This window comes from Hetaerina americana, unplaced genomic scaffold (assembly GCF_022747635.1).
Source record: "Hetaerina americana unplaced genomic scaffold, ioHetAmer1.1.p SCAF_14, whole genome shotgun sequence".
In the NCBI taxonomy this organism is placed as follows: Eukaryota; Metazoa; Arthropoda; class Insecta; order Odonata; family Calopterygidae; genus Hetaerina; species Hetaerina americana.
The window spans coordinates 13,740,151-13,756,335 of record NW_027286514.1 but is presented as its reverse complement, the minus strand read 5'-3'; the positions used below and the strand labels follow the sequence as shown (position 1 = coordinate 13,756,335).

The following is a 16,185-nucleotide window of genomic DNA, read 5'->3' as shown; positions in this document are numbered from 1 at the left end:
CTGGTCTTCCCTTACTCATCCCCTCCTGATTACTGTTTGCACAACTCTCTCCTCAGTTAAACATTACTTCCCCTGTTCTCATAGATGGGTTGGACTACTTAGCATTGGCCAGAATGTACCTGTACATGCTGAAAAAAAGGTTAATTAATATTACAATAAAAATGGGAGAACTTGCGTGCCATTTAATACAGAAATTAAACATATTTGCGATAAACAAATATGATATTAGGGTCATGAGATTAGGAAATGGTAATGATCAAAATATTTAAACATTTTCTTATAAAAGCATTCTATTTGATAATTTTCTAAACAGATAATTTGACATTATTCAGTTTTTCAATTTTTTACTGTCTTCTATTCTAATCTGACAGACTCCCCTCAGCTCTGTTGATATCAGTAATATAGGATTTCATATTTATCGGGAAGGTTGTCATTAGTTTGCTAAACTATATTTTGAAATTTTAAATTGCTAGCAAGAAAAGTTTACTTTGAATCTTTATTAGCATTCAGTATTGCAGTGGTTATCTTCAAGAATTCTAGACTTCTGCTAATGTCTCTGGGTGTTAGTGTTGGACCAGAGTTGGTAGGGTATTTATTCAAATTGCATTGCCACAGCATTGAGCACTCCTTAACAACTTTCTGAAGGGGCATACAATTATGAATAAATACTTATGTGAGTAAAGATTATATCTTTATGGAAAAATAAATTTTAGAGACTCATTACAATGAAAGTAACTATAGTAAGTCCTTAACAGACATTATTTGTGCAACAGAAAATTAAAATAATATGAAAGTATGACTAGCCCTAATATTCCTGGAACTGCACTTATGTTAACAAAATTAAAAGTATTGTGAACCTTAGTTTCTGACTTCCCCCATTGTTAGCCAGTGGATGGATGTTAGATTCAGCTTCTTGAAAGGTCATCATCCACCCTCAATTTTCATTGATTCAAGTGACTAGAATATGCCTAAAAAGTAATCTGTTGTAACTGTCCAAATTGGCTAAAAACAATTGTGATACAAAAAATGAATAACAAATGGATTTTTATATTTCAGTGAACGTTCTGGCCATGGTATTCTGGAGTTTTCTCCTGAGAAGGCAGGACAGGATGTTACTCCTCTTAACTTAGATTTTGGGGAAGGGACTGGAGGGGATGGTGAGCAAAGCCGAAGTGGTCAGCAACATCCAAGGTCATCTACCTTTAATTCTATAGCAGGTATGTAGATAACATATAAAAAATAAAATTTCAAAATATGTCATTGAACAACTCAAAATATTAATCAAATAATAATTTTAACTTCTTGTTAGTAATTAGTACTCTATCTCTCAAGTTGAATTGTAAAAAGAATGTATCTTGATTAATTTGAATGATCTCTATCAGTAAAATTCTCTTGAAGGCAGTTTCAGTAATTTGATGTCTATGCTCTCAATTAATTTTCTGATAACCCCATTACTCAGTGTCATTCCACAGAAAATGTTTCTGTATATTTGTAGATTTGCTGTCATTTGTTATAGCAGTACAACTAAATAATGCAAAAGGTGAATTTTATTTTAGGGTAGATAAAATGTGGAAATGCTTATGTGTTTGTAATTTCCATATGGTTGCCTTCAATGCTCATATAATGACAAACATCTTGCTCCTATAGCCATGCAATGGACCTCTTCTCATGGTTATGTGGTATTTACCTGAAATGCAATAGTATCATGTACTTTCATATATTTTTCAATTGCATATAATTTATTATTACATATTGTTTTAATCTCTGATACTATTTTCAAGGTTATAAAATCATTTTAGTTATTCAAATTTACAGCTTAGCATACCAATTTTATTTTGATAATTAGACTTTATGCATGCCTATTTGGAATGTATTATTGGCATAAAATATTTAGAAAATTTTTTACTCTAATTACCTTTCATTAAAATTACATGAAAGTATTTTGAATGACTTTTTTCATTCTTTTAAGCATATTTAGAAAAAGTAATTGCTTTTTCAATATTTGCATCATGCTATCAATTAAGTTACTAGTAGTTTTTTTCAAAATTCCATACTGTTAATAATATCCTGTTTTACCTGATTAAGTTTTGCATGGTTGTAATTCATTCAAGAAAGAAATTTACATTCCTATCAATGATTTGTTGCTTAAAATGAAGGTTTTGATATGAGTCATTGACTCATTTAACACTGGAGTTCCAAGTTTTTTTTCATGGCTGTACTACATTTACAATAAGTATTATTTTCAAAAACCAATTACATCTGTCGTGGACAGCAATTTTTATAATGGTTGAAAACTTTTTTCAATAATTTCCATTGTACTCACACTTGTATGAGATGCAATGATGCAGTGGGGACCTATTTTTAGGCAGCCTAGGAGCCTGAACAGAATGCCACGATAATAACTCAATCAAAAAATCAGAACTTACCAACTGTCATTAAGGTTTATACATTTACCACTTACTTAAGTCTGAATGCAGTATTGTTAAGCTTCATGTTTCCATAATGAAATATTTCTGATAAAATATTGGCTGCAAAATTATGTGTATACATTGTGAAAGCAACAAATCCACTGTTCGTGTACTGTTTGCTGAGTTTCCCGATTCTCATCTGCAGATAAGCACGCGTAGTCATAGTTTATTCTAAGTACTCCTAGCATTAATCACTTTCTTCCTAAACATGACACGTCAATAAATTACAAATTTTCCATGCATTTTAATATGCAAAAGAACACTTAACTGGCAAAATACTATGTGAAGTTCTTCATAGGTTCATTTATTTTAAACCTGGACATTTAATCCTAATTTTGGTCCCTTGAAATTTGAAAGGCGTTACTGTTTATACCACATCTTCAAATATTTAATGTAATGAACACAAACTGAATTATGTGGTGGGAAGGACCATCATTATTAAAGATAATTTAAGACAGTTTTGTAATTCTTATTGAGCCATGTGCATATTTGTATTAACTGTCCCACTAGTTATACCATTAGAATTATGGTCCTATAGCACCATTTTCAAAGCCGTGACAACCACACTCTGGTATCTTTCAATGGCTACTCTTGTCATTTGGAAGGCCTTGTCAATTGTATGTAATTAATATTCAGGTTTCACTGTTTCATAACTATGCAATTAATCTAAGGTTATACCTAATCAAATGTCATGAAAAGATTCTGGAAATTGAACAGATTTTGCTGTTAACATAGATGCATTAACTTTAGCACTCTATACATCCATTGGTCTGTCTGTATCTGAAGTACATGGGTAATCAGCCTTTCTATCATAACTTTTTATGGAAAATATTATATTATTGATTAACTACCTTGATATCCATGTTTCTGGGTATTTCTCATACATAATTGGTATATCATTTTAAAACTTACTTGTGAACTTGGTGTCCCTGATCCTTGAATATTGTGCTTCTGCTATTAGGCCTCAAGGGTTAGAGAAATGAGGATTTGTAATTTGATAATGGGTTCCAAAAATATATTCACCATAACAAATATTCTGTTGTGTAAATGGACTGCCCTTTAATGGTCCCCACTGTTCTTGAAACTGAGTTGATTGATTACTTAAGCCTTGATATTATGTTTTTATTGTCATTTTATTATGTTTTATTAAAATCAATATTTTCAATCATGGGAATGTAATAATGCTATGCTCAAATCTTAAAGTTGCTTAAGGGTTGGATAAATGAGAAAATAACTCAAGAGTTTCAGAGTTTTTAAGTACATAAAGCTTCGGATACTCATTTTACAGCTTGCTATTTATTTAACTGGGTACAAATTACATTATATGCATCCATTGCAATTAAAGCTATTCCCTGAATTTTATATATTTCCATATATCGTATAAAATGACATACCTCAACATGCTAAATAATACATTGCACAGCTAATAATATTTCCACTTATGCTTCGGTGCTAGCCAGAGTACAACCAATATGAGATAAAATTTTTGAGCAGTGTATAGACTATAAAATTAGCCTCAATATTTCTTCTGTCAGGAAGGGAAATCTTCCACTGCACACATGTCTTTTTCTTTTTTGTTCAATGCTTTTCTTTATGTGGAGATTTAACAAGAGTTATTTTTTTGAGTGAATATATTTGTTCATTTACATTATCTGATGCTGAGTTTCTATATCAGTTGGAATCGTATCATAAAATCAATTTCTTTTCATTTGAAATACAATGTTAAGGCATAGTTAATATTTGATGTGAACAAACATTTTTAAATAATTTTATTTGAACTAATTAACACTAAAAAACCAGAAAGAATGAATGCAGAGTTAATTTGGCACGGCAGATTCTCAAAAATTATCATACACAAACTTTTTTAAATAATCCTATAAGGAATTTTTCAAATTCCTCATTCTGGATTATATTTTAATGTGAGAAATCATATGATCTATTGAGAGATGGTTCAAAAATTTAGCAAACTATTAAATGACACCATTGACAGCTTTCCTCAGTTATTGATTTTTCCCTTTCATAAAACTTTATTGCATTAATTTGCATGTTCATGTTGTCCACTGCCCAAAGATGGCTAGATATTCATAAGATTCCAACTTCAATTTTGCTGAGTTTATCATAAATGAACTTATTCCATTGATATAGGCTGAAAATGTGCCCAAATTCAAGAAATGATTAAGAAAAATTACCATCTTGATACTCAGATAGTAAGTATTTGGCACATTCTCTACCATGCCAAAGCACTCTATAATAATTGTGTTCAAAGTTAGCATATAGGGCTGGTTCAATAATAGTTCTATCCAATACCAATTTTCACTCGCCAATATTTCAATCTGATACTAATACTGAGTGCGCCATCTAGATTTTATATTAGCATTTAGCTATTTTTCTTCATGTGTATGAATGAAATGTTTGGTATTATATTTTCCTGTGCAACTTTATAACATTTTGAAAATTTACGTGTGTTGAATAACATCCAAGAATTTATATTACGTTGTCCTATGTTTAAAAAAATGAAGTAGCCATCGCATACTAGGAATAGCAGAAGGGAATATTGAAATGAAATGAAATAATTTACTTAGTAATTCCACACACTTTATTTAAAAAAACACGACCCAGGTTTCGACATTGAACATCATCATCAGGTGGTCCTCATAGAAGCAAACTTGGTATATATACCTTCCGATCAAAGGAGGGGGGGTTGGTTGGAGAGGAGTGGAGAGTGAAGTGCTGAGAATGTAACAAATAGTATATTGGGCAAACAGGACGAAAATTTAAAGAAAGAATTAAAGAACACCAGGCATGTGTAAAAAATAAGAAAAACATCCCTCTTTGCAAAGAACCTCATTGAAAGTGACCACAAAAGTGACTTTGTAACTAAAATTATTCATTTTGAAAATAAAAGTCAAAGGCTTGATGCTTTAGAGCAGTTAGAAATTTTGAAATGTGTCCGTTGCAAAGATGAACTTGCCAACAAAATTTTGTATCCCTCCCACTCCCCACTCCCCACTCCTGGACCTACCACTCTTCCAAGTCAAAAAGAAGTAATTCCCTTTTCTACCAAGCTAAAATGTAACCTATTTACCGCTCAAACCTCCCTCTCTGACCAACCTTTGATCACAAGGTATATATATCAAGTTTGCTTCTATGAGGACCACCTGATGATGATGTTCAATGTCAAAACCTGGAACCTTTTTTAAATAAAGTGCGTAGAATTACAAAGTAAATTATTTCATTTCATTTCAATATTTTATGCAAATTCCATAAAGTTACCCCTGAGACAACAAATTTTTGAACTGGAAGGAATATTACACCCTCATATTTTCACAATTTTCAAGCATAGAAAATAAGGGTAAGTCATAAAATTTTGTGATCATAACTCTTTGTAGGAAACATTTAATTTCAGTACTAACCATGAAAATATATGAAGTAAATTACATTTCTTTTTTACTGCTAACCCCTATTGGACTGGTGGACCTTGTTAGTTAACCATTCCAGACCATACAGCACACCATATAATTTGAATGGCCATAATTTGCCATGCACATAAAGGATATGGCAAATTTAAATGCTGCAAGTATGACCTAATAGGTTAGTAGGATTCATGCATACATGAATGTAAAAGTTCACAAAAATCAGTGAGGTTAAATCATGGAATCAGCTCTAATATAATCTTTAATGAAGGGTAAGTCTTGTTATAAGAGTAATGCTATGAGAGCAAGCAGTCACAAGCAGCTATGTCATGTAATAGTATTATCTGTAATTTTCCATAGATCATATCAGAATTATGCTTGAATTGTGCCCATATCAAGCAACATATTACAGATAAACCCACTGCAGTTATGAACTCCAATTTGTAACATTTTTTAAATTTCTTTCTCTCAGACTGATTCTCATACTATTCTCTATTGAAGATCAGGTATTCATTACTTCTTGATAGAGTGTGCTGGTTAAGTATGAACATGCTTTAATAGTTAAGTCATTGCTAAGCACAAAGTAAATTTTTACCCATACAACAGGGATTTGAGATACTTCATTTTTATGAGGAGAATTGAATTGAATTCATGGATTCAATTCAACCAAATTCATGAATCCTAACCCCAATCTATTCTAAACACTATCCACGTTTATTGACCAAATTCCTTCCATTTAAACATTAGCTGTATTATGATTGTACTTAAACTAATCCATACGTATGCTTGATCAGTGCTTTGATATTTCTTGGACATAAATGTATGGTTTGTTAGGATATTTTTTCTTGTTTGGATGGTTTATTCAAAATTTTATAAATTATTTGTATTTTTGAGAAACTAATATTCCTGATTTACCTGGGGCAAAAATACAATTTGCAAATCAGTTATTCACAATTTTTACTAATTTTCCATTGACACTGTTCAGTTCTTCATTGATAAACATGCCTGATACAAATTAAAGGTAAAAGAATGCATGGGTGATGAGAGAGGGGATTTTAATAAAGAGGATAAGGAGAGATTAGAAGGGAAGGTTCCAAGTGGTTTCACCATTAGCACTGCTTAGGCTACTGACTATGCCCTCTCTACGCTTCAATGTATTCTCTCTCCCCATCTCTCTTTTCAGTCCTTCCTTGCCTTAAACACCACCTATTGTGCTGATTTATCAGTCAATTTGCCCTTAACTATCAGATCAACACATACATAACATTTTTATACTCTTCAACCTGATTGAAATTAATTTTTACTGACTCCATCATATTTCTATGGCTTAAATGTTCTCTTTTGATATTAATCATGAAATATGTCTGAGATCAATTGCATTGCTCAGAAGTAATGCTATGCCAGGATGCCCTCAAACTTGGACAACTCAGGAGATTTAGCCAGTGTGGTGGAAAAATCAGTATTTGAGATATTTAACTTTAAAAATGTCTAGTCTTTTAGAGATCCACTACCAAATATGAACAGGTATTTTTGTTCTTCTTCACAGCTCTTGCTCTGCTTGACCCTCTATTCAGACTCTGCATCAAGATACACTAATTGAGCCATGGTTCATGCTTTATGTGAAAATCAAAAAAGTTTTACTTTGGATATTTTTATTATATGTTCTAAGAGTTTAATGTAACAGTCATTTTTACTGTATAACTCTTAATTTTTTCTACTCAAAGAAAATATTGAATTTCTTCCTAGGCCACATAGTTGCCAAGAAATGATTTTCTTGTGCTCGTGGATGATTTTCAGGTTTCGCTCTGATGGTTGAAAATAATTAATGTTTAATATTACTAATAGGATATGACCTCACAACTTTTAGCATTCTTCTTCAGGTGTACAATTTTAGTTAGGCAAGTAATGTATAACTACTTTCTCATAACTTTGATATTATTTTGTGGGAAATCTGTATTCCTGTGTCAATTAGTTACAATTACTAGAGAATTTAAGGTCAGAATGATGTATTTACTCAATAGTTGAATTGGTAATGATGTACTTACTCAATATTCTTTACATATTCATACTTCTTCAACTCTGGCAATATATTAGGAATGTTAACCACCAAATGCAGCAATTACACTAACAACCATTCCTTGTTATTTCTGGCACATGCATTCAATAATTATTAATACTTGTAACATTAATATTTGCCCAAAAATATTTCTGTTTGGAGATATGAAATACTCTGATAAACTAAAAATATTCCCTTAAAAAATCTGGAAGACTCAAATAATTTCAAAAAAATTTCAAAAACAATGCATAGTGGATGCCCAGTACCTCACTCATAATAGAGAGTGGACTAAATTTAATGCCTTTTCCCAATTGGACTTTTCTAATAGTTCTATGATTTTTAGTTAATAAAAGTCCTCTTATAAGCTTTTGAATATGACCAGTCATTTCAAAATTATGCAATGGTTGGGAAAATTTGAGAAATGTTTACAATCAGTAACATTTTTAATTGATGCTATCAGTTATAGTTTAAATTTAGTCACTTGAGTTATAAAATAGACAGATATTCATGATGGCGTTACATGCAACTTAACCAGGTCTTTAATGTATATTCTAGATTTTCTTGTCCATTCTGCAGCAGTTTATCCTGGAAATTTAAGACTCTCATACATATTTTCTTTATGCCCTATGTGGCAGAACTGCTTGCATTACATAATATTGGTTTTCTTACACCATAAGTACCCCTAAAAAAATTCTGCCCAAGCTAAAATTCAATCTTTTGAATAATGTTCCTAAACCAGTGCTACCTCATTACTATTATACATTGCTACCATTTGGTAAATGTTTGAAATTTGTAATAATTTTCAAGCCATAGCTCTTTCCTATCCCTAATCATCTCTAAGGTGTGCTTCGAAATGCATCTCCCATCCTAAACTTGTGTGTGTGACTCCCAAGCCATAATTTAAGCTTTTTGAAGATTGTAATTATGAACTTTTATAAAATACATTTTAATTGTTCCTACTCACGGTTGAAAATTTCATTTAATGTTCAGCAGACAATCCACAATTTCAGTTGATTACTAATGATTTTATTCTGCAAATTGCATAGAATATACCACATATGGTCATGGATATCAGGATATGATCACATGGAATCTTTTTCTTGCAACACTACAGAAGGTATCCTATCAGTGTTGATTTTCTTCAATTTTGTCATGATGGCATTTTTCTGTTGAAATGTGTTTTGATGGGAAATACTATATTAACAAGACTAATTTGGTCAATAGTGTACTAGTCGGAAAGCTACATAACCTTATATTTTTAATTCTCTGCAAACATGTTTAGAGATTATTTTCAGACTGAACAATGATTAACTTGCTTAGATGTTACCAAATTATGTAAGGATACTAGCAAGCTTATTTTCAAAGCATACTTTCCCAGAATGATGGTGCACTAGGTGGTTAATAAAAAGCATGAGATTAAAATCAAAAATGGCTTTTTCAAAAAACTAAAGATATTTATCCTTTTGCCATGAAAGAAAGAATTAGTTTAAAAATTCGAAGATGCTGAAATTAATTCCTTATTTTATAATCATGACTGCTGTAGACCAAAGTCATGTCATATTCAGTAAATTATGTCAGATACCTTCAATTTATGATTCTTCCAGTTTTCATTCCAGTTTATTCTTTATTTGCACTTTTAGATCTTTATTCGACCACGTGTGTTTAAAATAAATTATAACACTTTATGGCTTCTTTCTAAAGCTTTCTTGCTTAAAATGAATGGTATGCAGGAGATGGCCATTTAATTTTGTGGAATTGAAAAAGCTTTTGGGCAGGAATAAAATTACTTTAGCCTTTCAGATCATCTATTTATTAGAGCTGATAGTTTTGAGGCATAGGCAATGTACACTAATTTCTCTAGTGGTGTTGGTTGTTTCAAGTATGATATATTTAAAGTAATATTTGAGTTCTGCGCCTTTCACTCAAGGATACCCTTTATCTTGGTTTTAGTTCTCCAAGGTCTATGGAAAGATTTGATTATTTCTGTTGTAATGCCCAATAGCAGAGTATGGTTCCTCAGTTAATTATTTGATTTATTTATTTAAAAATTAATAGGTTGATCATTTACTAAACCTGCTGACTACCATCGCTGAAATTTATCAAATATCCATGAGAATACATCAGTGGCAATGAGCATGCAAGTAAAAATGTTTGAGGTGTCTTGGGAATGAGAATCTATTGGATTTAATGTTACCATATGTGGAAATTAAGGAGGAATGAGTACCCCAAAACTTCTTACCCTATATTTGATAAAACTTATGACAAGTACTCTGGTGTAACAAAATTACAACTAGATGATTAAAAATAACACACAATGGGCAGTTGTAATAATTAATGACTCAGATCTTAAAATGTAATTATTTGTGATAAATCTACACTCGCTGGTACTATAAATAAATTTTTATCATCGAAGTATTCACTACTGAAGGATTAAACAATTTTTAAATATATAGTAGTTAAATGGAAAGGAAATATGAGGTTTCCATTTAGGGGTTAGATATGGTTTACAAAATTTCATTTGTAATTTATTTCCATTGATCACTTGGTGATGCAACGTTAACATCATTTATGAAAATTGTATAGATTTTCACTTCATTAGCTTATGTCATTGGAATTTCATGTGTACTCCAAATTTACAGTACTGACAATGGAAATGCTTGTTGCAAATAATGTGTTTTCTGAGCTCATTTACAGAAGATTCTACGTGTAGGTATCATCAGGAACATTTTATTTTAAGTCAAAGCTAATTCTAATTCTTCGTAATATGAATTGTAATGTTAGTATATTAGGATTCATAACATAACTTTCAAATTTTGCAGTGTCATATCAAATTGTGGCTAAATCACCCCAATTCTTCCATAAACTCTGTAAAATAAATTTGGTGTTACTTTTAAAATGAAATTTATGTTGAAATTGTCAGCCAAAAATGTAACTAAATAAAATACTTGTTACATTTCCCTTCTAATTAGCCATTCTAGTAGCAATATTAATTGCTAAACTTAAAGTTCACTGCATTTAAAGTATTTCATTAGACATAATAAATTCTTTGACTTAAATCAGTGAAATGCCATTAAACTTTTAATGGGACAAAAACGCATCAGGACTTCAATACTGGGCAGGAAATATGGATTTCATTCATATTAATACTTAAATACATAACTTTTAAAGGTGATAGAATTTTACATTGAATTTGTTTTGAGTGTCAGTTAAGTTGCATAGTGGGCTTATTACATTCTATTTTTTAAACTAATGAAAATGTTTTCCTTTCAATTTTTCATTTTTGAATTGTTAGTTTTTTGCAAACATGCATAGATTCAATTATTCTAGAGTTACACTGTTAGAGTTACACTGGATCTGTAATTTTTTTGTTTTTTGGTAATTAATTAAATGTTTTTTACAGGTTTTACATTGTTTAATTTGAATAATAATTTGCCTTTGTCTTTTATTTAGTTTTGACTTATAAAAAAGGATTTGGCTTTTGTAATTAAGTATCTGATTACTATCAAATAAGTAATTTGTTAAAATATTATTTTTGGTATTCATTTGGAAGCTTAAATTTTTTATAGTATCTTAATACAGGAATTTATTTTTAAAATTGCTGGTTTTAATCTGTAAAAATTGATAGAATAGAACTAACTCAGAGATGATTGGTTGTGCCCAGGCATGTTCACCCAGTTGAAAAGGAGCTTCACAGATCTTCGCTTGCACAAATCGAACCTGCGGCTTGCCAAATCAGATAGTAAATATGGTAAGGAATTGAATGGAAATAAATGTTTGTACAGTTGTGCATGCAAAATTAATTTATATCACAACTGGCAACAAGAAGCAGGAAGCCAGTCTTAAAGGTTGAATAAACACTTCAAAATAATACAAGTATATAAGTAGAAAAATTATGAAGTAATAATCTAAGGACCACTCAGTCAAGAGAACACTTTAAAGCATCTTGTTGTTGCAGAAATAAAAGCTAATTGGAATGTTAGATGTGGATTGATGCACGTTATTTTTCAAATGTACAAGTTTTTTTGTTACCTCACTTGCAAATATTTAAGTTATGATTGAGATGCTTTTAGCATGAATTTCCTTTCTAAAGAGATATAACTCATTTGGTTTGTTTTATGCTCTCTTTCAGATTTAAAAAAAATCTGTTACATATGCACTAGAATTAAAACTCACAAATATTTGTTACTATGACTGAAGGTTCATTCTGGTTAACTGAATTATATTGCTTGGCAAACACTATTGTCAGCATTTTATCCATAAATATGTGAGCTAAATCAACCTTGAAGTAGTCAATTGATAAATGCTCAGATATATTTACCTGTAAGAATAGCACATATATTTCCAATAAGCTAGGTGCCAAGTTTTATATAAACTAGAGATATCTCTCAACAAATCCTTTGAGCTAGAGTTATTTGGGTATGAAAATATAAGTAAGGGTTCAAAACAAATTATCATACATTCTATACAGCATTTGCTTAGATTGATATGTCTCTATAGTTGTCCTTTCATTTACTCATCATTATTATTATGCCTGTCATTAAAGCTGTGGATATTATCTTTTAAATGGAAGAGCATAGTGATTTTATTAAAGTTTGTCAACTCTGTTTTTAATGCCCTAATGCTACCATATATACATTTAGTTGTAAATGGTTTGTAATCATTTACATCTCCTGTTCCAATGTCCTTTGTATTTTGTGCCATTAATCAACTCACTAGCATCTAATCAATGAGTTTTCACTACCTTTAAGTACATCCAACCTCCTCTATGAATTATTGCCTATATATTTTTAATGAATGATACTCATTAATTCATAACAGGAAGGCCGTATTTAATTCTTTGTGCACAAAATGTGGTTTAAAATTCCTTTTTCTTCCATTAGCAAGTCACTGCAGTCAGTAAACAATTTCTATTAAGTGAAGTTTATGGCCTTTAAATAATTAATGCATGATAATAAATTGATTTAATGGGTGATGGTACATACTCTGTAAAAATTTCTCTAAAATTTCAATTAAGAGTTTTAATATAATCATTGTGAACAAGAATAGTTTCTCTGTGCACACAGGGCCTAAGAAATACAAGTATGGTTTAAAAAAACCAATTATTCCTTACCCATTTTGTGGAAATATCACTTTACCTTAGATACAATTTTAAGTGACAAATTTGAGCAAGTTCTTATCATCCAAAGTCAACTGTTTTATTATGGTATATTGGGAGAAATCCATACTTGACTCATTTGTCTGTAGTGTCTACATAAATGCAGGGAAAGTCACAATGAAAGAAGCATCCATCCTAGACCAGGATGGGGACCTTAGGTTCAAATCCTAATCTAGGAAAATGATTTTCGTTTGGTAAAAGTTTGTTTTCTGCATGTTGGTGATTCTACAAAAGGTACTGCTGCAGCATTTCTTACAGTTTCTTTGATTTACCTACTTATTTTGAGATATAAATATGTCAAAATATTACTCATTCTATATTCATAATGGAGACTTTTTATAATATTCATCATTGAAGGCCCAAGCTTTTCCTGCAAATTAAATGATATTCTTCAACTAAATTTTTCATGTATGTGTAGTTATCTTTCATGTTGATCCCTTTCTGTGTAGGCACTGTCAAAAAATAGGTTACTTTGAAGTAATGACTGGAAACAGTAGCTTCTCCTCATCAATCTCCCGGTAACTTCTTCAATACTTCCTCATCACATACATAATTGTGAATCGTAAACTGTAGTTGCTATTAAATCTAGCTTAGTGTTTTTTTCAAATAATAGCCTTATTATGCAATGCAATGGAGCTGTGGATTGTGATGGAGCCACAGTCAATACTGGACTAAATAGTAGAGTTGTTCATTTAATGAAGAAGCACCTGGGCAAAACATTGCAACCTATAGTCTGCATATTTGTATGCAAATGAATTTCCTGAATGCCTCTTGCATAGAAATCTTAGTCAACACGCCAGGTTTTTTTGCAGGTTTCCATCTCTGGAAGTTTTGGAAACCTGAAAGAATCTTCGTTTAATTCAATTGTCAAAGATTGAAGTTAGCAGTCTTCTTTACGTCAGAAGTATTGATGTGAGCACAGACTAAAAGTATCTCTTCAGCATGTGCCACATTGTTAGCTATGGCAACCATACAACAAATTTGGTAAAAATTAGCCCCAGAAAGATGTCACATGCCAAGTGGTTTATTACTGCCAACAAATTTTGAACTTACCTATTTCAGCTGAACATCTCTCAGCTACCTATTGTTCAACATTATCAAAATACACCATGGAATTTTAAACCTGATGTGGTTTAGCACAAGTGTCAATTACCACCATTCACCAAAGGAGCTTAGAATTTATGAATTTTAATCCACTTCTAGGTACATGATGCGGAAACATAGAGATATAGTTGATACTCTAATCCAACAAAAGGAGTATTATAGCTCCCAGAATATGTTCCCATTGACCTGATTTCATATCTAGGAGCATAAAATCACCAGCTCTTAAGAAAATCTACTAAAAGAGAAAGACAATAAAAGACATTAAAAAATTCATGATTCCACACCTTAATATTTATGTGGCAGGACCATTCTGAAATACCCGTTCAATTTAGGTACAAGTGAAGTGACAGAGCCACCAAGTAATAATGCAGCATAGAATTTGATTATTTTGTTGAAGATTTTTGTGTTCAGACAATTTTGTTCCCTTCATTTCCTTGTCACAAATTTGGTTTGGAAAGAAGTAGTAAACTTGTGATAGAAGTTTTTCCAAAGCTGTTTTGTCCAAAAAACAATAGGTATGTAGAGAGCTGGAGTTGAATCCAGGAAATTCGTTATCTCATTCAACACCAAAGCTGATTTTAAAAATGAATTCCATTAATTATGAAACGAAATTGCCCTATATGGTTAGGTACATGGGATTGCCATGGGTGGAACTCACATGGCATAGCTCCCATGTGCTGAGCTTTGGGTAGCCATCTCATTAAAATTTGTAAAACCAGCAAAAAGTTGACAAATATTTTTTATATAATCTATATTCCAAAGACCTTAATTAGTTATGAAAATAAAGAAAGTTTAAAATCTGAAAAAGAATATTTAATACCTCATGCAGAGGTCCTTATAAAAATTGGTACACTTCCAATCTTAAAACCATAAAAATCTTAACATACCTATACCATATTTTAATATATCCTCAACCAGAGTATTTGAGTGTTGTGCAGGTTGACTATTGGTTTAATATGTTCAACTTCCCAATGAATCTAGCAGGCAAGCATATTTTTAAATCCAATTAATATTTTCAAATATTAGTGTACGTATAAGACCAACAATAGGTTTCCTCTTCAGTGTCATACATTAATATAGTGTGTTGATACATGAAAATAAATATTCAATTTACAGGGATATACTGAGGTATTTCACCTCATTTTCAGTCAAGTTCAGCATTTCATCAGGGTAGGGTATTTTTTTTATTTTAATAACATATGGCATGATATGCTAACATTCCAAGCAACAAATCTTCCACCCTAAGTTATTTAGGAATTCATTACAAAATTTGAAATCAATCCACCCTAATCAGAATGAATCACATGAAGGTGTTTCATCAAAAAAATCAGCTCAGAAATTAAGCCAGGATTGTTGTGGCCTGAGTATTGTGAGCACAAAGTCAATGTATTTGCCTGTATAGATGGCTGGAGAAGCACAGTAGCTTCATTGAATATTTTTTCTTTTTCTCTCCCCTTCCATTAGCTACCACCCTAAAAATCACTTTTATAGTCTCCATTTACAATTTCAGTCTTCATTTTTGGCAGTGGCTAATTTTAAGTTTATATTCATATAACAAGCTTCATGCAAGATTACTTTAGTATGATTTGACATTAATCTTGCAAAGCCAAAATTTTTAAGTTTATGAATTACCATTCTACTCAAAAATTTCAGCATTGTGTCCTCTCTTTGTGTCTCTTTTTTTATTCACCTCATTTTCGTTGTAATGGATCCACAGAAGCAGAGGGAAATGTCACAACCAAAATTTTTTGTTCAAATGGGTTCTAAATGAGTGCTGGTAAAAATAATTAGAATTGGTTTCAGAGTTTCAGTGTTTTATCAACTAATCTTTTGATGAATGTGGTATATAATGCTGGACTGGACTATAATCATAAGATATCACCATTATAAAATGGAATGGAGAAAGAGTGAATTTTGTACTGGAAAGAACTACATGTGAAGGCTAAATTTCAAATTTTAAATCTTTCAATTGAATTGTTCTCTAGAAAC

At 31.2% G+C, this 16,185-nt stretch overlaps 1 protein-coding gene across 1 annotated transcript in view; it reads left to right on the top strand.

Moving 5' to 3' along the window:
- sei (potassium voltage-gated channel seizure) overlaps positions 1-16,185 on the top strand; it is an 858,190-nt gene that overhangs the window by 801,289 nt on the left and 40,716 nt on the right. The window contains exons 19-20 of the mRNA XM_071583602.1: positions 1,057-1,217; positions 11,599-11,685. Coding sequence (XP_071439703.1) covers positions 1,057-1,217; positions 11,599-11,685 — 248 coding nt within the window. The remainder of the gene's footprint in view (positions 1-1,056; positions 1,218-11,598; positions 11,686-16,185) is intronic.